Source organism: Amblyraja radiata, chromosome 4 (genome assembly GCF_010909765.2).
Source record: "Amblyraja radiata isolate CabotCenter1 chromosome 4, sAmbRad1.1.pri, whole genome shotgun sequence".
In the NCBI taxonomy this organism is placed as follows: Eukaryota; Metazoa; Chordata; class Chondrichthyes; order Rajiformes; family Rajidae; genus Amblyraja; species Amblyraja radiata.
In genome coordinates, this window is record NC_045959.1 from 68,299,201 (window position 1) to 68,326,041 (window position 26,841).

At 39.7% G+C, this 26,841-nt stretch overlaps 2 protein-coding genes across 2 annotated transcripts in view; both read left to right on the forward strand.

Annotated features, from left to right (window-relative positions):
* The first annotated feature begins 263 nt into the window (after window positions 1-263).
* On the forward strand, window positions 264-11,801 carry ube2v2 (ubiquitin conjugating enzyme E2 V2). Its single transcript, XM_033019708.1, has 4 exons — window positions 264-386; window positions 5,606-5,745; window positions 7,513-7,638; window positions 10,581-11,801. Exons 1-4 carry the CDS (start codon window positions 371-373, stop codon window positions 10,725-10,727), a joined length of 429 nt encoding a protein of 142 aa, XP_032875599.1. The 5' UTR covers window positions 264-370; the 3' UTR covers window positions 10,728-11,801.
* A 1,941-nt stretch (window positions 11,802-13,742) lies between these two features.
* Window positions 13,743-26,841, forward strand: part of LOC116972242 (chloride channel protein C-like) — a 92,928-nt gene continuing 79,829 nt past the window's right edge. The window contains exons 1-4 of the mRNA XM_033019709.1: window positions 13,743-15,891; window positions 23,521-23,650; window positions 24,143-24,223; window positions 26,579-26,754. Coding sequence (XP_032875600.1) covers window positions 15,662-15,891; window positions 23,521-23,650; window positions 24,143-24,223; window positions 26,579-26,754 — 617 coding nt within the window. The 5' untranslated portion in view covers window positions 13,743-15,661. The remainder of the gene's footprint in view (window positions 15,892-23,520; window positions 23,651-24,142; window positions 24,224-26,578; window positions 26,755-26,841) is intronic.

The following is a 26,841-nucleotide window of genomic DNA, read 5'->3' on the forward strand; positions in this document are numbered from 1 at the left end:
CCTTACCCTGCCACCTATCTCTAGTCTCCCTCCTCCCCCCCCCCCCCGACTCTCAGTCTGAAGAAGGGTCTCGCATTCCTGCTCTCCAGAGATGCTGCCCAAAGATTATAGAGGAGAGATGCTGCCTGTGCCGCTGAGTTGCTCCAGCATTTGGTGTCTCCACGGTCGCTGAGCGGGGCCAGGGGCCAGCGAGAGCAAGTGTGAGCGCGCGCAAGCGCACACGCACGGGCCGCCTCTCGCCCCGGGAGCCAGCGCGTCGCGGCTGCGCAGACGCCTCGGCGGGAGCGCGCACGGTCCGGACGGGAGCGCGCTCTGGTCACGTGAGAGCGACGGCGGCGGCGCCGGCTTTTCCCTTCGGGCTCCGATAAAGATGTCAGGCTGCCAAGGTGCGAGGGTAACGCGCGGTCTGGAGAGAGTGGGAGAGGGAGGGAGGGAGGGTGTGTGGGTGTGTGTGGTGTGTTGGGCTGGGCCAGGCTTTCCTTCTATTCCTGCTCCTCGCCTTTTGCCCCTGTTCCGCCCGCTCGGCCCAGCCCGGCCCGGCCCAGCCCAGCCCGGGGTAGAGGGTGGCCCGGACAACCGAGCCGCGGTTGTGGGTTGACAGTCCCGGCGCTGGCCCAAGTGCGAGCGCGGCTGCCGGCCGCACGATGCTGCTGCCTTGACGCGCTCCGTGCAGCCGAAGGTGGAACTTGCAGGCCGTGACCCTGCTCGGTTTACGGGTTCATCGGTGAAAATGTGCGGCCCGGAGTTGCGGCTGTTTTCCCCTGGTGCAGGTGTTTGTATTTAATCCACCAGCCGTGACATGGCCTGCTCCCTGAAATACATCGAATGCACATACCTCCTCATTTAATTGGACTAATCCCAGCTTCCTGTCCAACACCTCGGCGAGAAGTCTTGCTTTCCTGCTTGCCTTTAAGCAAGAAGGAAAGACACTTTCGGTTTTGTTACATGCTGTAGCTTTTTTTAGTGCTGTTCGGTTTTACTGCAAGAAAACGAAGTTCAATATTTAGGCTGTGATGTAGGCATTAATTTGCATCACAGCTGTATTAACGCGGAAGTAACTATTATATTTAGTAACTCAAGCCAGTTTTGCAGAACTAACTTGACTACTTATTTATGGTAGACGAGTTTCTTGAAAGGATATTAATCGTCTATTGTTCACTCCTAAATAATCTAATCTGTGTGGTAGGCATACACATGCACACACATTTCGTAAAATTATGCAAACTAAATTCAATTAAGGTACTTCTGGTAGTTATCATTTTTGAGATTTTAAGTTTTATGTAACTTGAGGTAGGTGTGAAAATAAAACATCAAAACTTGTTTTTAGAGGTAATTGAAAAGTTAATAAGTTCTTTTAAATTTGGCACGATCATTGTTTATAACCCATTTGATGTATTGTGTGCCGTTTTGGTTGGCATATTATAAAGTAAATAATAGCAACAACATTTGCTGTGTGGCCTTCTTGACGTCATGAAAGCCTTTCCTTCTGGTGAGGAGGGATATAGTGAAAACCACTTCAAATGTGTCTTCCAATTTCTTGCCATTCTTCATCCTCTATATATTAACATGCACAATGTGATACTGACCACAGATCCAGGGCAGTGTGGAGAAGAGCAAGACTGGTATTGCCCTGACATCCCCAATCCACCTTGGTGCAGTGCTTTTTACGTCCAACAAATTTCATGTTGCCATGGATTTAATCTACCGGATGTGTTGTTTAATTTGCATCTCCACAATTCCTCTAACACCAGCTGTTGATTGCAGTGCATTGATAATGTTTAGTTAGTGTAGATAAGGGTTAGTGTAAATGGATGGTTTGTGGTCAGCATGAACTAAGAGAGCTGAGTGGCCTGTTTCTGTATCTCTTTATGACCTTGCTGTACTGAATTAGAGTATGTATCTTGCTTTGAACTGAAGTCATCTACCAATCGGCCTCAGCGAATTCACCACATTTTTTCTCCCCTCCCCAATTGTCAAGACTCACAATAAAAGACTGGTAAATGTGGATCACTTTCCTTTTTTTGGAAACCATCCCTGATCAAAATCCTCTCTCAAAATTTACTACTTGTATCACATCAATAAGGTCATGGGCTGACTGACTAGGTCAATTGACCAAGCCCTCAAGTATAGTCTACTGAGCAGTAGTAATCTCTTACAACTTCATGCTTTGGAGACACACAAAATGTAGTTAGTGCTTTGGTACCGAAGAGCTGTCACCATTGCAAAATCCATTGGCAGGCGTGGCAAACCAGTATTAACTATCTCACCCAGCTAACATTGAGTTTCTTATTGTGCTCAACCATTTTAGTTGGATGAGCACTCTACTCCAAAGTCGAGTCCATCATCATGAGTTTTCCCAGAGGACAGAGAAAACACTACAAGGATGTTCTCAAAAACCGTGGAAAAATATCATCCTGATTGACTCTGGTGAATCCTGTCACAAAGAGTAGAGAAAAAGGCAGTAAGCACCTTCAGACTGACAAGAATGTATGGATTAATTTGTAACCCCCTAAATGAAAGGACAGACTAGTGAACTCAGTCCTCCAAATGGGAATATTTCTTTTTAGAAAATGCCATGTTAGTGGCTCCTACAACTATGTAATACGAAACTACAAAATGTTAGTCCTTTAAAACTAGGTTTTGTGCACATGTAGTATAATCCACAGAGGCCACATAAGCAGTTGATGTTGAAAATGATTTAATAATATTGACTGTGGCAATAATGGTTCTTATTAAAATCTGAAGTCTTGAATATCCTGCCTGAGGTGCTTGGTCTGTTGAGCAGGATGAATTTGGCTGATTTGCAACATAATATACAACCAAACTTTTTTTTAATCAACTGGAGCATGTTAATAGCAGGAGCAGGACACCTAGCCCCTCAAGCCTGCAAAAATATGATCATGATTGATTTACCTAGGCCTCAACTCTTCTACACCTTTTCCCATTCCACTTAATTTCTCTCATTACTTTCAAAAATGTATTTGCCCCCCAAGTAATTTAGTCTCCACAACCCGAAAGAATAGGAAGTTCTGGACATTCACACCTCAATTGTAAATTGTAATTGTAAATATAATTATCATTTTGCTTGAGACTCTCGCAGTAATGGAAACATCTCAAGATTTATTCTCTCTTGCTCCTTCATGATCTTCTGTTTCAGTAAGATCACCTCTTATTCTTTTCAACTCCAAAGAATACTGTTCTAGCATTTTCAGCAGTTTGCGATTTGTCCAAGCACAGAAATAATTCAAAAGTGCCATTGCTGTTAAGCTGTTAAAAGAATCTCTGCTCTGTTTGATTAATCTGTTAGTGTTGCCAAATGGCTGTTGTCCTTGGAGCTGTATCTTTTTAGGAGAGAAGGGATTTGGGTATGAAGGATGACCTCGCATTCATTTTGTTAATATTGGATATCCTTAAGATATTGCAGACATTGTATCGGACATTTAGATATCATGAGTGAAAACAATAGGTAGGAAAATGTCAATGATTTTTACAATGCATATGCTTGTTAGGGAGGAAATAAATTGTATTGAAAGGTCTCAGGGGTTGATAGGCCAATAGTTTGGTTAAGGAAAGGCAGATTTGTGTTCTTTGAAGCAGAGAGAATCATAGTTATACACAGTACAGCCCTGTACACAGAATAGGGCTCTTTGGCCTATCACATCATGCCAAACCTTTTTCCCCCATCTAATCCGATGTGTTTGCATCATGTCAGATCCTTCTATGATTAAGTACGTATAAATGTCTCTTAAATCCTACTGATGGTATCTGACTTCACCAACTGGCAGCAACTTCCAAATATCAACTATGCTCTATAAAAAGAAAAATAAACCCTTCTCATAAACCCCCATTACAACTCTTTTCTCTCGCAACATACCCAATCTCTCCCCATAATGATGTCCTACAGACCAGGCAGTTACCTGGTGAATCCTTTGCATGTTGTCCAGCATAACCACATCCTTCATATATTGTGAAAACTAGTGTTACGCAGGAAAGATTTTGGCATATTATTAAGTTCTCTGTACAGACTAACTAGTATTTTGTAAACTTGTAATGTTGTGCCCCAACTTTTATATTTTGCCATGAACTGCCTTCATCTACCCCTATCTGCAAATTGAACTTCATGGTATCTGTTCATCAACATTCCTCAGCACCTACCAGTTAGTATGTCCTACCCCTGTTTGGTTTACCAAAATGCATCATCTCACATTTGTCGGGAATAAATTCCATTTGCCAATGCACTATCCAACTTTCCGTCTGATCTATATCATATTGTAGTCTTGGGCAAACCTCCTTGCTAAGCACGCCACCACCAACTTTCATGGCATCTGCAAACTTATTACTCACCTAATTAACATTCACATTTTTAATGCATACAACAAAAAACACAGGCCCCGGCATCAATCCCAGCAATACACAGCTATCCTCTTCCCCTATCTTCAAGCCAAATTTGGATCCAATTAGTCAGCTGGCCTTGAATTTCCATGTAATTTAACCTTCTCGATCAGCCTACTATTTGGGACTTTATCAACTGCTTTACTAAAGTCCAGATAAACATGGTCTACCACCCTACTTTTGTCAATCTTCATCACGTCTTCAAAAAGCTCAAGCAAATTACTAGGCAGGATTTCTTCCGCAGAAGGCCTTACTGACTGTTCCTGACCAGCCACTATCATTCCTAATGTACATAAATCCTATCCCTTAATACTTTTCCCAATAATTTCCTTTCATGGGAACAAGCTAAATATCCATGATTTTTTGTTTAAAGTTATGAATATCTAGCTTACTCCCATCACATTCAAAACACATTAATTCTCAAACATCCGCTACTAATTAGGAAAACTGCCACTTAAAAAAAATCACAGGATACAGATGTTGTTGGCATTTATTCTCCATTCTTAAATTTTCTGAATGTTTCTGATGATTATATTCATTTCAATTGGGAGTTGTTAACATTTGTCCACTCCATATTTTTCTCTTAGCACTATCTTCTTTATTTTTCTGTGGCTATTGTTTGGCATTAAACTCACTTTAATTTATACTTAGTCTTTATGCTTTTATTTATGCAATCCTTCCATATACTTAGGTTAAGGATATGCAGTTGAGTTTCCTCTTCACTTTAGCCCAATCCCCTATTTCCTTTCCATTATCAGCTTGTTATATTGTGAAAATCATCAAGAATATATCTTGCAAATATAGGGCATCAAATGTTATCAAGTACATTTTGTCACTGAAAGAAATGAGAGGTTAAAATGTGTGATCTCAAAGTAAGTTTTAAAGCATAGTTTGGAAGAGGAAAAGTGGTAAGAGAGAAAATTACCAGCTTCGGCAAGCAGTGGAAACATCATTGCAAGAATATGTTTGAGATGATAAAATCCATTCTGAAATTATTTTTGTAGCTAGTTGATAACTTTTATATTTAAAGATAGCGGTAAACATTGCAAATTTTACAGATGGTTCTTAATGAATTGTATACTGTATATTATATTACACTTGAAAGAACATTTAGATATATTTAAATAATTAAATTATTCCAACCTTAACTTTTTTCACACATTATCGTAGATCTTGAAGTTGGCTTAACAACTAACTGTTTTATGTTGAACAGTTCCTCGTAATTTTTGTTTGCTGGAAGAGCTTGAAGACGGCCAAAAAGGAGTAGGTGATGGGACAGTGAGCTGGGGCCTCGAGGATGATGAAGATATGACACTCACACGATGGACAGGAATGATTATTGGGCCACCCCGGGTCAGTAAATAACTCAGTAATGTAAAAATACAATTTTCCTTTTTTTATGTTAAATCCAGGTAATTTTCCCTATCTTTCACGAAAAGGGTAATTTGTCCCAATTGTGATATGATCAATACTAAAGGAGCTCTTTCAAAATAGCTGTGAAATCCAGGAAACGGGAGAGCGATGGAACTGCAGATGTTGGTTTACAAAAAAAATGCACAAAGTGCTGGTGTAACTCAGTGGGTCAGGCAGTATCTCTGGAGAACATGGATAGGTGATGTTTTGGGTCTGGACTCTTCTTGAGACTGATAACCAGAAAATTGTTGTTCAGACCATAATATGGTTGTTGTGCTCAGCTGCCTAAAACCAGTAGATGAAATGTGGAGAGGTTCAGTGGTTCATGGAAATCACTGGGATCTCAGGTAACCCAGAAAGATGTATGTTTTCGGCTTTGGTATATTCCACTCAATTTTCTGAAATGTGCATAGTATGTGCTGGACTTTTCATTTGAATCCCTCACTTTTGCTAACATACTCCTAGCAATTGAGTCTGGTGTTTAAAGATTATGCACACCAATTTATTCTGAAAGTGGCAGAGCACATCAAACTGCTCTGTTTGCTACTCCAGGGACCAGGTTTTGGGTGTTATCCGTGGAATTTGCATCTTCTTTCTGTGAAAGCCTTTGGCTTTCTTCAGATGCTCCTGTTTCCTCGTGCATTTCAAAGACGAGTGGATGTGTGTGTTAACTGGCCACTGTAAATTGCTCCAATTGTCTACTGTGTACATTTGTGCGGAGTTGATGGGAATGGGGCAAGAATAAATTAGGATTAGTGTAATTTTGTGCTAGATCCTGTATGCCAAATGGACTATTTCCACGCTGAATGACTTCTTGCATGTATATGTAGCTGATCAACCTTATTTTAGCTTCAGTGCTATGAACACCAGTATATGTGTTTTAAATTGCTTCAGTCTGTTAAGCCTTTAGTCATGTGGATAGAATTTTTACAAAGTTTGTAATTAAGAAAGGAGAGCTTGGAGAAATCATATTGGAGCAAAACTGTTGTCACAGTGAAATCTAGCTGCGTATAATGGAATTAACACATGACACATGTGGATATCATATTGGCAGGCTTGACACAGGATTAGATACTCTGTAAATAGTTTTTAATTTGATAGATGTTAACTGGTACCGCTTTTGCTGGGGGTGGGAATCTTCTCCAATTACATTTGATTGCCCGTCAGTAGACTAGTCTTCCTTGGACTAAATTAATGCTTTTAGCATATTGAATGTCTTTTGGACCTTACAGATTGTTAAACGGTAACAATCCCCTCATATCGTCAATGCTGACCAGTCAACTGTAGGTACATATCGCTCAGCAGGAGCTTCTGGATGAGAAGCAGTGAATTACTGGGTAGGTGAATTACAAGTGGAAGGAAAGAGTTGCCTGGATCTTTGGTCGAGTATTCCTTCTCCTTTGATCTGATATGACATAAATGGACAACTTGTTGGACACAATGTGCTGGCGTAACTCAGTGGGTCAGGCATCATCTCTGGAGAACATGGGTAGGTGACGTTTAGGGTCGGGACCCTTCTTTAGACTTGTACTTCTGAATGATAAGATCTGTTTCCAAACAAGTTTTAAAAAACTGGCATTTCTCATTGCCAATAGAATGTCAGACTGGAATTCTATTGCTGAGACACAATTCATAATTCAAAAATCTGCTTCGGTTTTTCTGCTTTTGCATTTATTTTACAGTTTTTAATGGGTTTTTTTCTTTCAGACTTGCTTTGAAAACAGAATATATAGCCTGAAAATAGAATGTGGAAGTAAATATCCAGAGTTAGCTCCAACTGTTCGATTTGTAACAAAAATAAATATGAATGGAATCAACAATTCCAATGGAATGGTAAGTGGTCGGATACATAACACTTGTTTAATGATTTGTTGGAACTGTAAAATCTTGTCCTGCTAATCTCCAGTCATCTGGAAGATTTCTTTCTTCCTCCTGCACTGTGTCTTGTTTAATGTTGTCTGAATTGTTGTCTAATTATTGTTGTCTGAAAACATTGTTGGTGACCAGCACATGTGCTTTTGCCCACAATAGTTTGAAAAAACAGCTGTTAAGGATGTGTAAGAAAGGTCGGGGTTTACTTACTACAAATCATCCCCTATTGATATGGGGAAATACAACGGATTACAATTTCCTGGGAATGATGAGTCACTCGGTTAAATCCGATTGAACCTTGAGCAAGACCTTCTGATCATAAATTCCACGGAAATGTTTTAAAAGTTGGTTTATCCAGCAGCAGAGCTGATTGAATGTTTGTGTCTCTGGCATTCAAAAGCCTTTAAAAAGTTAATTGTAAAAATATATAATTTTTTAATATTTTGCAAAATTAAAAGGACACAGTTGCATTGAAAAGACTTAAATACATTAAACTTAATATATATATTTTAATCTGGTGACCTGAAACTGGCCCCGCTTCTTCTCTTCATTCAAATGATTGGGGTACCTGAAATTTGCATATTTCCAGTTGGCAAGCTGTGGGGTGTCGCAGCTCTCCTGGACTCCATGAAGAGTTCAATGTTGGGGCAAGGTCGACAAATGTGTAAGTGGAAAATCTCAGCAAATGCATTTAATTAAGTGGAATGGCAGAGCTGAGATCCACAGAGACACACTGAATAACTTTACTTGCGTGCTTCCTTGCCCCACATAAATGTACATCTTCGCATGTGAGCATGAACATATGTATGCCAGATGTCCTTGCGCAACTGCAGGGCGAGTAATATCATAGGAAATTCTCCTCAAAATCCAATCCACCCACTGCCCATAGCTATTAATTTGGTCAAGTTTTTCATTATCCCTCATGATTTCCTCGTTTGCTTTGGTACCAGAATTACTGATGCTGCTTCAAAATGTCTTACATAGAAACATGGAAACATAGAAAATAGGTGCAGGAGTAGGCCATTCGGCCCTTCGAGCCTGCACTGCCATTCAATATGATCATGGCTGATCATCCAACTCAGTATCCTGTACCTGCCTTCTCTCCATATCCCCTGATCCCTTTAGCCACAAGGGCCACATCTAACTCTCTCCTAAATATAGCCAATGAACTGGCCTCAACTATCTTCTGTGGCAGAGAATTCCACAGATTCACCACTCTCTGGGAAAAATGTTTTTCTCATCTCGGTCCAAAAAAACTTCCCCCTTATCCTTAAACTGTGACCCCATGTTCTAGACTTCCCCAACATTGGGAACAATCTTCCTGCATCTAGCCTGTCCAACCCCTTAAGAATGTTGTAAGTTTGTATAAGATCCCCCCATCAATCTTCTAAATTCTAGCGAGTACAAGCCGAGTCTATCCAGTCTTTCTTCATATGAAAATCCTGCCATCGCAGGAATCAGTCTGGTGAACCTTCTCTGTACTCCCTCTATGGCAAGAATGTCTTTCCTCAGATTAGGAGACCAAAACTGTACACAATACTCCAGGTGTGGTCTCACCAAGGCCCTGTACAACTGCAGTAGAACCTCCCTGCTCCTATACTCAAATCCTTTTGCTATGAATGCTAACATACCATTCGCTTTCTTCACTGCCTGCTGCACCTGCATGCCTACTTTCAATGACTGGTGTACCATGACACCCAGGTCACGTTGCATCTCCCCTTTTCCTAATTGTCCACCATTCAGGTAATAGTCTACTTTCCTGTTCTTGCCACCAAAGTGGATAACCTCACATTTATCCACATTATACTGTATCTGCCATGCATTTGCCCACTCACCCAACCTATCCAAGTCACCTTGCAGCCTCCTAGCATCCTCCTCACAGCTAACACTGCCCCCCAGCTTCTTGTCATCCGCAAACTTGGAGATGTTGCATTCAATTCCCTCGTCCAAATCATTAATATATATTGTAAATAGCTGGGGTCCCAGCACTGAGCCTTGCGGTATCCCACTAGTCACTGCCTGCCATTCTGAAAAGGACCCGTTTACTCCTACTCTTTGCTTCCTGTCTGCCAGCCAGTTCTCTATCCACATCAATACTGAACCCCCAATACCGTGTGCTTTAAGTTTGCATACTAATCTCTTATGTGGGTCCTTGTCGAAAGCCTTCTGAAAGTCCAGATATAACACATCCACTGGTTCTCCCTTATCCACTCTACTAGTTACATCCTCGAAAAATTCTATAAGATTCGTCAGACATGATTTACCTTTCATAAATCCATGCAGACTTTGTTCAATGATTTCACCACTTTCCAAATGTGCTGCTATCCCATCTTTAATAACTGATTCTAGCATTTTCCCCATTACCGATGTTAGACTAACTGGTCTGTCATCCTATCTGGCCCTGGGGATTTATCGGCCTTTAATCCATTCAAATTACCTAACACCACTTCCCAACTAACCTGGATTTCACTCAGTTCCTCCATCTCATTTGATCCCCGGTCCCCTGCTATTTCCGGCAGATTATTTATGTCTTGCTTAGTGTCCTTACAGTGTAACTACTTTAACTATTGTGTGGTTTCACTTTCCTTTTAAGAATGTAAATTTAAAAAACTCTAGTAAAGTCTTAAATCTAATGTATATTTGATCTTATGTATATTACCTGCAAAGGATGTGTAAGAAGGTTTGGGGTGACATCTTCACCTCTGTATCTACCACTGATCATGCTAATGAAGTCTGGATAATTTTCATAATCTAGATTTGTAAATTCCCTAGCAATTGTAAAGGTTGCATTTATTTTATCCATCTCCAGGTTATTTTGCCTTGGAGAGTTTTGCAATGGCTTAGTTGGATGTTAAAAACTGTCATTGTGCATTTTATGGAACTTTTAATTTTTTGCCTTGTAGGTGGATTCACGTAGCATACCAGTTCTATCAAAATGGCAAAATTCCTATAGTATTAAGGCTGTACTTCAAGACCTACGGCGTATGATGACATGCAAAGAGAATGTGAAGACTTCACAGCCTCCTGAAGGACAAACATACAGCAATTGATTTTAATTGATTCAAAATCACTCTCCAAAACCTCACTTCTTGTTGCTTTCAAATTTCAACAATAATAAACATCCACTAAAATAGACCTAGATATCTGTAAATCTTGAAATGTATGCCCACACAGTGATGTTCCCAGGCAAGAATAAATTTTGAAGTGGGGATGAGTAGCTTTATTGCTCTTACCAAGTCAATGATAATGATGATACAAAAGCAATTTACAATCTATGCTTTTACATAGATGGGGCAGAGATAAAAATGAGTGAAACCAAGTCATTTATTGCTTGATCATAGCAGATGTTATGCAAGATAATTGGTTAATAAAGGCAGTGGTTGGTGTATATAATAGCATGTTCTTGAACTTCTCAATGAAAGAGAGCTGTATCACAATTTAGGTTGTCGTGTATGTTATGCAAACTAAGCTCAAGAATTGTTGAAAGTTTTCGCTCATTATTTTGCTGCTGTTTAATTGTAATGTTGGTGTGTTGAGGATTGTTTTAATATTTGTATTTATGGAAATTACTTTCTGATAGGCAGCTGTGTATCAAGTAATATTGCATTTGTTTACAGTATGATTCTGCCACAACATACATTTGAAATTGAAAGAAGAGTATTGGTGTATAGTTAGAACTCACTAAGATTAAAGTTAGTCTTGAAGATGTGAATAAGATGCAGTGAGATACTTTTTGTTTCCTTCTGTGAATTAGGTAATTGATTGACCAAATGTGTTAACGTTAGTGGCAACATAATTCAGATTGTTACAGTTTCAGAACATTTTAAAGGTGTCCGTTTGAGAGACAACAAGAATCATCTTCAACTTTAAAAGAAATTTTTTCCCAGAAGGCCATATGGTCTGACTAGCGAAAATTCTAGATTGAACTTTCCTTGAATCCTGTAGAAAAAAAATCATATGTTTCTCAGACTAAAAGCTGCTAATGATCCGGTCAAAAGAAAATCGGGTATTGTCTGAAGTTTACTTTCTTGTGAGGCTTTCCATTGAAGTTTATAACAAAACATAAAGTGGCTGCATTCATTTAATAAATTTAAATTTAAAGGTGTGCTAACCGCTTTACAGTCCTTGGTAGCTTTCTTAATGGTTATTTACATAACAGCAAGAAAGTGCTCTGCTTTTTCTACTATTTCATTCAATGTATTAACACTGTATTTGTATATTTTTTAGAATTGAACGCTTGTTATTTGATACACACCAGGGTTAGAGCTGGTAGTAACTTGCAAAATGTTTCAAAATTCTTGTGTGACTTCAATGAGGGATTTGCTTTAGGGGCCTCAACTATTCTTTAGCTTTATTAACGCTTGGATAAAAAGCTGCAAGAGTTTGCTGATGACATAAGTATCAAGGGTGCAGAATGAATGGAAGCATAACATTGTGAAGCAATTTGAGCAAATGCAAGGTCTTTGGATCTTTAATATATATATATTCTCAGAGTGCTTTCCAAATGGTGAAAAGCTAGAAACAGGCTACACAGACATTTGGATTGCAGATGCTTGGATTATTTTCCTTGTCCATCATTATTAAATAAAAAAACAAGTTATTTTCAATGGCTACCATTGTACTTGGATAACTGGAATACAGCATCGCAAAGCTCTTGTTATCCCATGCCTTGAGTTGAGAACAGTTTTGTGTATTAATCTATCGTGTTGAAGGGGAGTGAAATAGCAATGTATTATATTTGGCTTGATGGATACACAATTGGCTTGATGTAAGGAAGTGGAGGGCGATGATGGATTGTTTCGGACTAGAGGCCTGTGAATAGTGGTGTGCCTCTGGTTGGTGCTTGAACGTTGTAGTTTGTTGTCTATATAAATGATTTAATTGAGAATGTACAACGCATGATTAGTAAGTCTGCAGCTAACAATAAAACGGATGGTATTGCAAACAGTGAAGTAGCTTATCAAGAAATCTTGATCAGTTGGGTAAGTGGATCGAGGAATGCAAATTTAGATAAGTGTGAGGTCATTTTTGAAAGTCAAACCAGGGTAGAATTTTAAAGGGCCTGTCCCACTAACACGACTTTTCAGCAACTGTCTTCGACCTTCAAGCTCGAGGGATCGCGACTGAAAAACCTCGAGCTGGATCGACTGTCAGCGATTAAACCGTGAGCTGGATTGAACGTCAGCACACACACAAACACATCGCAAAGGCGGGGGCCAGGGAAAGCAGGGGAGCGCTGTCTGAAATTCACACCGGCGATGAACAGGAAGGTAAAAGACGGCTGGCACTGTACGGTAAGTTTTTTACAGGGGGGGGAGAAGGGGAAAAAATAGGGGAGATGGGGTGGAGACACTTTTAAGAAGCCAGACAACTTTTACTAAAGTTTAGTGGCCATTTAACATTACCGGTCGGTTTTCCTTGGTTCTGAAAACTGCAATGTGCCAATTAAAGTGCCCGGTCAGCAAAGGAGATTGCCTACGGCTACTCTCCACTGCCTATAATGACATAGCGACCTCACTACCACTGCACTACGAGTTCAAAAGAACCATGCCGACCAATTTTTACTCGCGGAAAATTTTTCCTCGACCAAACTGAGGCCGCGAGTATGCGGGAACTTCCCTCGAGCATGAAGGAGAGTAACAGTGACCTAGGACCACGTGTCGATCATGCTGCACAAACTCCAAAACACGCAAATTAGGTCCCCGCAGTGGGACAGGCTCTTAACAATAAGCCATTGGGAATGTTGTAGACCATAGGGACCTAGGAGTACATCTATATAGTTTCCTGAAAATGGCGTCACAGATAGACAGGATGGTGAAAGTGGCTTTTGGCATGCAGGCCTTCATCAGTAAGGGAACTGAGTAGAAATGTTGGAGTTGTATAAGATGTTGGTAGTGTTTGGAGTGATATGTTCAGTTTTGGCCACCCTGCTCTAGGAAAGATGCTATTAAGCTGGAGTGAGGGTGGAGTAGATTTACGAGGATTTATCAGGATGTTAGGTTTTGAGTTATAGGGAGAGGTTGGAAATGCTAGGGCTTTATTCCTTGGAGTGCAGGAGGCTGAAAGGTGTATAAAATCATAAGGGGCATAGATAGGGTGAATGTACACAGTCTTTTTCCATGGGTTTGGGAATCAAGAATTGGAGTGGCATAGGTTTAGGTGCAAGGGAAAAGATTTAATAGGAACCTGAGATGACTTTTTCGAGACAGAGTATGTACATGGAATATATGGAATGGGTTGCCAGAGGAAGTAGTTAAGGCAGGTAAAATAATATTAAAAATATATATAGGTACAGGTACATGAATAGGAAAGATTTAAATGAATATGTGCCAAACGTAGGCAGATGGGACTAGTGTAGATGGCCATCTTGGTTGGCCTGTTTCTGGTTTGTATGAGTCTGGCCACCTGAACCTACTGTGCCATTCAGTAAGATGGTAGTTAATCTTTGATTTCTGCCAGCATTGTTTAAACAACATCTTGAATATATTCAATGACTGTCCATTCAGAGAATTAGAAGAAAAACTGGATCATAATTCAAAAAAATTCACAACCCTCAAGTGAAAATGACTTTCCATATCTTTGTCATAATTGTATAATCCCTTGTGGTTATGCCTCCAGGTTGAGTGCCTGTAAACCTTTGTATTTCAATGCTCCTCTTTTCAGAATTCCAGAAAATATGATCTATTCATATTCAATTACTCCTATTTGCACAACCCTTATTCTGCATTCTAGTAGATACTGGATTCTATTATTGCCCAATGTATGATAAATTATTCCTAGGATGTGTAGACCAAAATGTACATGATACTCTAGATGTCATCTCAAAACCTTTGCGCCTTACTATAATACTGCAATTCCATTGAAGTAAACTTTCATTTCTGTTCCTAATTCTTTGGTATAACATGTTAGCCTCAGTGTTTCATATGTAAGAACATTCAATGGCTCTGAATGCAAGCCAAATAATTTTCTTCTCCACCGAAGTGAATAACCTCATAGTTTCCTTAAATACCATCTGCAACTTAACCCTTTGTAATGATGTCTATTTATTTTCAGACTTTGTTTTTCTGCACATGGCGCCTTGCAACATTCCAGTAATAGCAGCCAACCTGCAAGTGAACCAGTAAATCCCATTATTCTGTCCTTTAACCAATAATCTAAACATGCTAATAATATATTAGCACCATACTTGTGCTCTTGAGTGCAACAACCTTGCATTTGACAACTGCTCACAAAAATAGTGAATAAAACTGACAGCTGCCTAATCTGATTTTTTAAGTTGATAGAACATTGCAACTCAGTGATGTTAAAGGATATGTCATTAGGGTAACAGATTAGCCAAGATCTTAGCTGGGTCAAAGTCAGCTCCAGGAATCCAGTTTTTATCCGAATCTCGGATGTTACACATGTGGAGCTCCCATGTTCTGACTGTGTATTTCTGCTTGTTGCATTGGTTTTCATCCTATTTGCTGTAAATTACTTTCTCGTCGAAGTAAGTGGCAAAAAGAGTTAAAGGGGAGTTGATAAGCGTGTGAGAAAGAATAATTTTCAGGGATGAATGGAAATAAGTGGAAATGTCTGACAAGATTGCTCTGCAGGGGCCGGCGTGGATCTGATGAGATAAAAAGCACCTTCTGTTCCTTACTATTGCAGACTACCAAAGATTGGCAATAATATGTGTACCATAAGTGTACATGCAGGGAGCCAGAGGCAAATTAGGAAGATTGTGATCCTTTTTCAGGTACTATTATTAGGATGGCTGCGCCTTTGTTGACGCACTGTCTGACAAAAACTGGAAATAGCAGGTTTGTGGAAGCTCTCACCAGATGGGTCTTTTCGTTAGAAGAATCAACCTAAGTCTAGTCCCAGCGTCATTTTCTCTCTATACAGGTGAGCACTGAGTGTTCATTAAAGCTTTAGCCGTGATTCTTCCTATTTTGAACTTGTGAAGCTGGTTGCAGAGGCTCTTAAAAGCCACCGGAGCTAAATGACTTCTCTGTTCAAGCCTACTAAGAAATGGAGGGAGTCTGAGGAAGATCCCTTGATCGGACCTGTGATAGGTAAACTGAATGTTCAGAGAAGAAATGCTGGAGCTAATTTAATTAATGTGAAGTACACAAAGAAAGATCGAGAGAGCCTGGCATCACATGAGAGCCTGGATTATTTGCCATCTCACAGTGAAGTTTATACAAAATGGCTGAGAGAAATGCCTTGCAGGTAATGGATGCAATTCCTGATTATTATTTATAATTTGCCTTTCAGAGTTGAAAAATTAATGTTTTTAATGGTTAATGAGAAATTAATGGTTATCTCTGGTTTCAGCTACTTGGATAAGGAGCACAAAAACAGGTAGCGTTTTCACAGTCAACACAAATACTATGTGTAATGCACACATGTGCTGTATACAGATCTTGACAGTGGATGAGATTAGATTTGTGGGATTTGCTTCATGATGGAATAGCCCACGAATGGTTCTTGCATAATCTCGTGCACAAAAGAAAATTTTCTTGGAGCCCTTATCCCAGCAGAATGGAATGGCATTGAGAAAATGAGCTGGTGGGAATCGGTGCAACTGTTTCCAGGGCTTAATTTATTCCGAGTATATTGACTTAGATTCATAGGTATAGCCAAAGAATAATAAGGAATTGCAAATTACAATCATTTCGTCCCAAGATTTTCATTTCATGATTTGGCTGTCTTGCAAATTTGCTGAAGAAATTTCACAAATTACATCCAAGAGATTTTTTTGGGCATTGGCTCAGAAGTTTTATATTCAATCACACTGAAGACGACTGAGAGGCGGTGGGATTTGGCGATCTGGGAAGTTATATGGCATCATGTAATTTAATATTGCAATTAAGTCATCAGCATAAAATTGCAGCCAATAATTCTTAAAGATAATTTTGCTTTTAATTCGATACAAAACATATACAGTCTGAAGAAGGGTTACGACCCGAAACGCCACCTATTTCTCCAGATGTGCTGCCTGACCCGCTGAATTATTCCAGCACTTTGTGTCCTTTTCTGTAAACCAACATCTGCCTCTACATATATACAATTAATATGGTTTGGCGGTTGAAAGTAACAGCATGACATAACATTTACAATACAGTCACAACTTGATGTCTTTCAAATTATAAAATTTGGTTGGTTGTTAGTTGTAGGTATTATATTACTGCTCCTCATCATCTATTAATGACTACACTTCCATGGTCAAGGAATGATGGAACTCTGGTGATCATGGTGGAAGCAATTGTAAGGGGAAGCAGACATGATGGCGCAAGAATGACATACCAGCCAACCTAGGAAGTTGCTGCAGGTGGTATCTCTTCTTGCCCCACAAACAGAGCTATAAAAGGACATGCCTAATGGATGAAGCCCCTTGCCTCATTTTGCTTGCCAGCTGACAATGACTATTGTTAATACAAAGGCACATAGTTTCATTACAATATTTCAATTATCAAAAATAGCCTTTTGAGCAATCACTGCCCTGCCCTTCATTTTTGCCTTCCGGCAGAGTGGGATGAAGTTCCAGGTTTTGCATTTCAACCTTTGATTTTGCCCCCAAACCGATTGTTTTAAGAACGGTAAAATTCAGCCCATGGGATTTGAGAAGCCCGAAGGGTAGTTGATCAGACTGCAAGATCATTTGCTATCTGGTTCATAAGGCAGGTTGAAACTTCCAGGAAAGTATTTCAATATTTTTACCTTATAAATCTTAGGCAGTTTTCTCACTGTACAGGAGTGCCTATGCTTAAAAACACCACGCATATGCTGTACTAAGGTACATTCAGCCTGTACATTGCAAATTGTCGCAAATGGCATGCGACTTGTGCCGTGCCTCTGCTGGCCTTATATCTGTTGACCAATTGCGAGATTTGTGCTGCAAGTACACATTAAATGAAGCAAGAAGATAGAGCCGTTAACTTAGTATGGAAACACCGTGATAAAGAAATTAATCAAAGTCCTGATAAATCGATAGGCCCACAGAAGGAATAATTGAAGCTACAAACTCTCACACTGCAGATAGTAAATTGCTGCTAAAGCTTGTAAAATTTTACATATTAAACTGATTTTACTTTCTGTTTCTTAGCTCTCAGTGTATCTCACTGGCCCCATTTCCTACTCCAACAGCTGCCACTTGCTTTCTATACTCTTACAATCTTGGCTGGGATAGACTGTATCTTTGTAAAAGTACAGAAAGTAAATGACAATGAGAACAAAATGGGATAGCTGAGATTAAAATTAAGTACAGCTGTCTCTCACTGTGGTCCTGTAATACCCATCAACAGCATTATCATTTTCCATTTTTTAATATATCTGAGATGTTAACATGATTGAAGGGAAAGGAAAAAAAATCCCATTCATGGCATAGAGAAACAAAGAGAAAGTACCATACACAATTGGCTTGAAGGCAGGAAACAGAGTAGTGGTAAAAGAATGTTTTCAAACTGGAGGTCTAATAATTGATGGGCCATTGAGATCAGTACAGGGTCCACTATTGTTCGTTAATTATATTAATGATTTAGATGAGAATGTGGTTAATAAATTTGCTGATGACAGTGAAGATGATTATTTATCTCCTTTACATCCTTTAAACTTTGCCCCTCTCACCTTAAAGCGCTCTTGGTTTCTTGTTTTTTCTATCAAGGAGAAAATGTTCCAACTGTCGACCCTATCTATACCTTTCATAATTTTATATATTTCTACCAGATCTCCCAACAACCTCTGGCATTCCAGAGTAAATAATCCAAGTTTGACCAACCACTCCCTGTAGCTAATAGCCCCTAATCCATGCAAGATTCTGGTAAATTTATTCTACATACGTTTTTAAAGCCTCCACATGCTTCATGACTCTTATACGCAATGCCCTGACCTATGAAAACAAGCATAACATGCCTTCTTTACCACTCTATCTGCTTGTGTTGCAAACCTCCAAATCTGAGGAAAGACATTCTTGCCCCAAATCTGAGGAATGACATTCTTGCCTTAGAGGGAGTACAGAGAAGGTTCACCAGACTGATTCCTGGGATGTCAGGACTTTCATATGAAGAAAGACTGGATAGACTCGGCTTGTACTCACTAGAATTTAGAAGATTGAGGGGGGATCTTATAGAAACTTACAAAATTCTTAGGGGATTGGACAGGCTAGATGCAGGAAGATTGTTCCCGATGTTGGGGAAGTCCAGGACAAGGGGTCACAGTTTAAGGATAAAGGGGAAATCCTTTAGGACCGAGATGAGAATTCACACAGAGAGTGGTGAGTCTCTGGAACTCTCTGCCACAGAAGGTAGTTGAGGCCAGTTCATTGGCTATATTTAAGAGGGAGTTAGATGTGGCCCTTGTGGATAAAGGGATCAGTGGGTATGGAGAGAAGGCAGGTACAGGATACTGAGTTGGATGATTAGCCGTGATCATATTGAATGGCGGTGCAGGCTCGAAGGGCCGAATGGCCTACTCCTGCACCTATTTTCTATGTTACAGCTGAACAAGTTATGGAAGTCCACATTTGGAATATTGTGTATAACTCTTGTCACCCTGCTGTAAGAAGACATGCATTAAACTAGAAAGGGTGCAAAAATAATAATTAAGAAGATGTTACTGGTTCTTGAGTGCTTGACTATATAAGGAGAGGCTGAATAGGCAGGGTCTTTTTTCCCTGAAATATAAAAGGCTGAGGGTTGACCTTATAGTAGGTATGTTGCAATACTTACCTTCAGCAGCGCTGCAGTTCTGCCACAGGCCGTGTGCGCGATTTTGGTGCGTTTGAGGGGGGGCGGGGTTAAAACGCGATTTTCTCTTACCTTGTCCTGGATTATATTTTGTCTGAGTCCAAGCGTTTGCTGAAGAATCGTTCCGACGGCCGTTCTGTGTCTTTTTTTTTTTTAAATCGCCCGACAATTTCAACACTGGAGTCATTTTAAAACCAGCTTCTAAAGCCGTAAACGCCGACAACGGGGACGGATTTCACGTAGGTGACAGGTAAAAGAAAGTCGTTCATTTTTATGTATAAAAGTGTTTCTTAAGATGCCTTTAGTTCGCATTTTAAGTTGCGAAACGGCGATTTAGTCCCCATACGAACCGGCATGCCGATATGGGGGTATAAATCACCACAACCTCAACGTTCCAAATGGTCCCGTTCCAGTAAAACCCACTCGCAAGCTGATTTAAATGGCCATTAATTTACAGGTATTAAACATTAAATTCCTTCCATTTGGCCTATAAACCCATGACAATGAGATTTTAAAATCATGTTATATTGTGAATTCTTGTGTGAATGTTATTTGGACACTTAGGCTATTTTAAAATGTCAATCTATTCTTAAGAAATTGATAGACGTTTAGATCTAGTAATTGAATTTTGTAATTAGCTACAATTAGGTAACTAACTAATTATATGCTTTAATTTCAAGTCATCTAAGTAAGATTGTTTCATATTTGTTTCAGAATGCTTCAATCTATAATAACCTAAAATTTCTTTCAATTCTCTTAATTTTTAAGAAAGTTATGGGTTTTTGACTGTCCTTAATCACAGCTTTTGAGTTAAGTCAATAGAAAAGCAATAGGGAACAAGATGCTAATTTCTGAGTATGAAAATGGCCATAACTGTTTTAATGCTGAAGATATGAAAGTGAATTAGGTGTCAAATTAAACTTCTTTTTATGCTTTATTGGATGGGATAAATTACAGACTTGATTTTAAAAATCTCAAAATTTTGTAACATTGATACTTATAGAGGTATTATAAAATAATGTGGGACATAGATAAGATAAACAGCCACAGTCTTTTCCCCAAGTTAAGGGGAATAATAGGGAGCACAGGTTTAAGGTTAGAGGGGAAAGATTTAAGTGGGATCCGAGGGACAACCTTTTCACTCGCAGGGTGGTGAATATATGGATTGAGCTGCCAGAGCAAGTGGTAACAGCAGCTACAATTACAGAATTCAATAGACGCTTGGACAGGTACATGGATAGAAACCGGCCAAAATTTCCCAGCTACTAACTAGTCCCACCTGCCTGAGTTTGGTCCATATCCCTCCAAACCTGTCCTATCCATGTACCTGTCTAACTGCTTTTTAAATGTTGGGATAGTTCCTGCCTCAACTAACTCCTCTGGCAGTTTGTTCCATACACCCACCACCCTTTGTGTGAAAAAAGTATCCCTCAAATTCCTATTAAATCTTTTCCCCGTCACCTTAAACTATGTCCTCTGTCCTCGATTCACCTACTCTGGGCAACATACTCTGTGCATCTACTGTACCTAATCTATTCCTCTCATGATTTTATACACCTCAATAAGATCACCCCTCATTCTTCTGCGCTCCAAGGAATAGAGTTCCAGCCTACTCAACCTCTCCCTATAGCTCAGACCCTCTAGCCCCGGCAACATCCTTGTAAATCTTCTCTGTACCCTTTCCAGCTTGGCAAATATTTTCTGTGCTCGTAGAGCGGTTTCATACAGACAAGTCATAAGATAAGCAGCTCTGAAAATTCTGCTACATTGGTAAGAGGATTTTTTAGATTTAATGCCCGTTACTGTATTTCTCAAAATGTTTGACCAAGTTTAGATTCATGTGTGGATATGGAAGCTGTGAACCCGTAAGGTGTTCTCCAGTTGTTGTTCCCTGAATTTACTTCTATTTCTCAGAAATGTTGTTGTGGATCTAACTTCTAAGTCTCCACTGGTTTAGATCTGGTGCAGAAACAGCAATTCTATATTTGAATGGAAAGGGACAAAGGTAACACACATTTAAAAAAAATAGTTGTGCATAACGTTTCGGGTTGAGACCTTTCTTCAGACCAGACCCGAAACATCACCCATTCTTTCTCTCCAGAGATGCTGTCCATCCCGCTGAGTTACTCCAGCATTTTGTGTCTATCTTTGGTTTAAACCAGCATCTGCAGTTCCTTCATACACATAAGATAGATGCCATTAAGCAGGAAAGAGTGCAGAAAAAAAATTATGAGGATGCTGCCAGAACTGGAGGGACTGAGTTATAGGAAGAGTTGGACAGGCTGAGACTTTATTCCTTGAATCATATGATATTGATGTGTGATAGAAGTGCCTAAAATTATGAGGGGATTAGATAGAGTGAATGGACACACTTTTTTCCAAGAGTTGGGAAATCAAAACCTAGAGGGCCTTGGGACTTTGGTTTGAGAAGAGTTTGGACAGCAAGTGGGCATTAGCAGATCCAGTAAAAGAAGGGCTATCATTGTACCAGCAGTGAGCACAGATAGTTGAATTTTTGCTCACAATATTTTCCATTCTTACATTATTCTATATGGTCCAAAAACTGAAGAAGGGGTAACCTTGAGTTTCCAAAAACAGAAATTAGAAGCTGGGACCTCTCCACGGAGCAGTCCCTGATATTAGCAGCTCAATACCAGGCATTCATGAGCAGAGTAGATTTTTAATCCAGCACAATCTATACCCTTCACTACACTATTACCAACAATGTAAGGGCCCAGCCTTGCTTCAATGAAGAGTGGAAAATGCCAGGAACTGTGTCTAAAAACATTGCGACATTAGAAGAGATGCATTCTAATTGGAGAAGCTGCATCCTGTGGAGAGACCGAAGTGATCCTTCCGTGATCAAAGTTCTGCAGACCTGCCACATCCACCTGTGAATGTTAATGGACAATTAATAAAGGAGGAGGATCCATTAACTTCTCATTCCTTAATGATGAGTTCAAAAACAGGATAAAGGCATTTGTGATTTTCTTCTGTCATGTGGATAATCACCTTGTTTCCTCCAGTGGTTATAAATGCTCCAAAACTTCCTTGACCTGATGCTGTAAATTTATATTCTGGCACTACCCGCAGCTCTAACCAAGAGCAAGGTGAGAGTTACTGCCCTCAACACTAAAGTACCATTGACACAGTTCCAATTCCATCTTTAAATTTGTTAACTACATCACTATTGTTGGACGAATTGCATGTAACAATAAGTCAGAGTATAGGAGGGAGATTGATTATCTGATTGAATTGTGCCAGAACAACAACCTTGGTCTCAATGTCGTAAGACCAAGGTGCTGATTGTTGACTTTAGAAGTGGGAGATCGAGAATCTACGAACCTATCTTCATCAATGGGTCAGTGGTGGAGAGAATCAGCAACTTCAAGTTCCTAGGCATGCATATCTCTGAAGATCTGTTCTGGGACCCGCACATTGATGGATTTGTAAAGAAAGCCCATCAACGTATCTACTTCCTTGGAAGATTGAGGAGATTCAGTATGTCGACGAATATTCCATTGAACTTCTACAGGTTTTCAGTAGAGAGCATTTTGACTGTTGCATCATGATTTGATATCTCGAACACCCAAGAACGAAGGAGATTACAAAAAGTGGTGGATATTTCATTGTGGGTACTGACCTTTCCATTATCGAAGGGACCTACAGGAGGTGCCTCCTCAAAAAAACAGCAGGCATCATCAAGGACCCTCGTTACCCTGACCAAGCTCTCATTTCTCTCTTGCCATCAGGAAGAAGCTATATAAGTTGGAAAACTGTGACTTCCAGGTTCAGGAACAAATTATTCCCAACAGCCATCAGGCTTTTGAATATTACAAACACCAACTAAACTACCAACTGTCAGGATTGCACTAGGACTTTGAGCTTTTTGCATTAATATTGTTTTTAGTTGTTTTCAATTTATTGTTTTTAGTTTATTCATGAGTGTGTTTACAGACCTGTTATGCTGCAGCAAGTGGAATTTCTTTGTTCTGTCTTCAATAAGTAGACACTTGAGTCTCTTCAACCAACATGGTGAAGCAGATGGTCTAACATTCCCATGTGCCTATTTGAGTTACTGGGAAGATCACTCCTTCTTCTTCTTCTGTTCCAGGTCAGACTGGGACCAATGGTTTATGATGGGCTTGATTGGAATAGCAGTTGGAATCCTGGGTTTTTTTGTAAACCAGGCCATTGACACAATTATTACATTGAAATGGATGCTTGTTCTACATTACATCCAGGTAAGGGACAATAAAAAATGATCGTATGTGAATTGAGATTACATTTTCTTTTCATTTTGCTGAATTGTAATAGGTTTTATTATACAACTCCGAAAACAGAAATGACACAGTTTCTCCTGTTTCTAATTTTCTTGTTAAATTAACTCATTGTTTTATTATTATTTTATCAATGGTACAGCATTGATATGTCTTATATATAAGGCTGGTGTGAACTTTACTTAGCTCTTCCTGTGCTATCTACAATCTCTGATTGAGCACAGTTTTCAGTTAATGAAAACATTTCTGGGTGCACGTTCTGTTATAATTTCTCCTCACTAGAAAGCGACTGATCAGTACCATGGTAAGTCACAGTGGGGAGTTATCAGAAAATCACTGTGTTTGATGCTGCATTGACTGAATGTGCCAGCCCTCTCCTCAAAAATAATTTACAAAATAAGTATCATATTGAACCTTCTCTAACTTCAAATTATTTTTTTCAAATTTTTTATATAGAACAGTCAATATTTCCTTACTTGGATCTATGTAGTTGGAATTGGAGTGATAATGGTCGCATTATCATCTGGCGTGGTGCTGGTAAGCTTCCCTGTAACGTAAACTTTTCACACTGGTCCTTATGTTAACTATTGAAATATTATTGACATTTAATGTCCAATGATTTTGTTAATGTGATCTCTAGTTATGGGATATCAAAGGAAGGGAGTGGGGTTGGAGACATTTAGGTCAGGTGAAGGAGAAGGATAGCTGACGGCAGCTTGTCCACTGAAATAAGCACTCAAAGAAACATTTATGTATTTGACTTGGCTCTTGGGCTTTTGGGCAAATTATTTTGCCTTGTTAAATAACTTGGAATGTTAAATGTTTACCTCTCTGCACATACTGCCTGATCTGAGTATTACTTCAGAATTTTCTGCCGTTCAGGCTGATGTCTCGTGAGATCATGAAATCTGTATAACTGTACAATAAATCACGAGTCTGTTTAACTCATTATCACCTATCCCACAGCCAACAATGGACCATTATGAGCTCTACATGTCCTTGATTATTATTGCTTATTTGCATATCTCCCATCCATTTGTCCTAAGTACTGTCTATATCTCTCATTTCCCTTTCCCCTGTCTCTCAGTCTCATGAAGGGTTGCGACCTGAAACGTTAGCTATTCCTTTTCTCCAGAGATGCTGAGTTCCAGCTTTTTGTGTCTGCGGTTTAACCAGCATTTGCAGTTCCTCCATACACAAATGCCTTGCCATGTTGCTCCATAAGTGGACATTCTTACTCCTTGCAGGATACAACAGTATCAACCTCCCAATTGGCCTGTTGGACCACAGGACCTCCCAGCTGGTTTCTATCCTGCTTCCTGACTGAAAGTGGGAACCATCTCCCTGACCCTTGCAGCCCTCGTATCATCCTCGGTTATCAAAATGCATGTTGTTGCTGTGATTCCACCTGGAGAAATGCGGTTCTATGGGCTGACAACCTTCATTAAAGGCTGTGCAAAATAGAGTGAGGTCCTGTCAAGAATTGAACAAGTCTCTTATTCAGAATTAGTCTGAAGAAGAATCCTGATCAAAAACATTGCCTATCCATTCCCTCCACAGATGCTGCCTTGACTTGTTGAGTTACTCCAGCACTTTGATTTTAGCTCAAGATTCCAGCATCTGCAGTTTCTTGAACCTCGTATTGGTGATTGTTTTTGGGTGTAAACCTTTCAACAGCATTCCACACTGGACTAATTTATTCACAGAGCCAGAGTATCACAGAGTCAATGAGCGTAGAAATAGACTCTTCGACCCACTATGTCTATGCCTCTATAGTACACTAATCTACACTAATCCCATTTACCTCCATTTTGTTATCTTCTAGACCTTGGCAATTCAAGTGTTTCTCTAGATGCTTTATAACTATCTCCTCAGGCAGCTCAGTACAGACTCCAAATATTCCCCTCAATAACTCCTACCTCTCACCTTAAATCTATGCCCGCTCATCTTTTGCGCCACCATCATAGGAAAAATATTATTCCCATCTACAATATCTATCTGCCTCATAATTTTATTAAAGTTATAAGTTTACCGTTCTGTCTTTCCTGCATCAGGAAAAATAAAACTAGCCTATCCAGTCTGACCTTATATCAACAATTTGAATGAGAATGTACAAGGCATGATTAGTAAGTTTGCAGATGACACTAAAGTGGGTCGTATCATAGTAGTGAAGATGGTTATCAAAAATTACATCAGAATCTTGATCAGCTGGGCAAGTAGCAGAAGAATGGCTAATGGAGTTTAATGCAGATAAGTGCGTTATGTTGTGTTTTGGTAAGTCAAACCAAGGACAGGGCATTCACACTAAATAGCTGCCCTGGAGAGTGTTGTAGAGCAGAGGGATCCAGGAGCACAGATACATACAGTAGTTCCCTGAAAGCAGCATCACAAGTAGATGGCATAACAGTTGCATAGCATGTTGTTGAAGCCTGATTTGGAGTATTGTGTTCAGTTTTGATCACCCGGCAATAGGAAGGATGCTGTTAAGCTGGTAAAAGTGCAGGAAAGACCTACAGGGATGTTGCCAGGACCCAAGGGTCTGAGCAACAGGGGGAGGTTGGACAGGCTAGGAGTCTATTAGCTGGGCGCATGAGGCTGAAGTGTGATCTTACAGAGATGTATAAAATCATGAGGGGAATAGATAGTGTGAATGCACAGAGTATTTTGCACAGAGTATTTTACCCAGAGTAAATAAATCAAGAACCAGAGGACATAAGTTTAAGGTGAGAGGGGAACGATTTAATAAGAATCTAAGGGGCAACTTTTTCAGCCCGCTGTCCCAAAATATTTCATAAACTATATGAAGAACTTGGCTAAATGCACATTTGTAGGATGGATTGAGAGATGATTTATAATTCTTGCTGATTAACATTATTTGTTTGGTGTTTCCAGTTTCTCTGTCCATTAGGAATGCCAAGTGGCTTGCCAGAAGTGATTGGTTTTCTGAATGGTGCCTCAGTTGAATATATCTTTCACATTAGAACGTTGATTGGGACCTTGGTGTCTTGTGTGTTAGCTGTAGCCTCAGGACTCTTCTGTGGGCCAGAAGGACCAATGATTCATATGGGGTAAGGTGTTTACTGGTAAGATTAAAGTACGATGCTTCTCAGTTGAAACAAGAAAACTGTGAAGTTGTAACAGATTCAGTGTCTGCT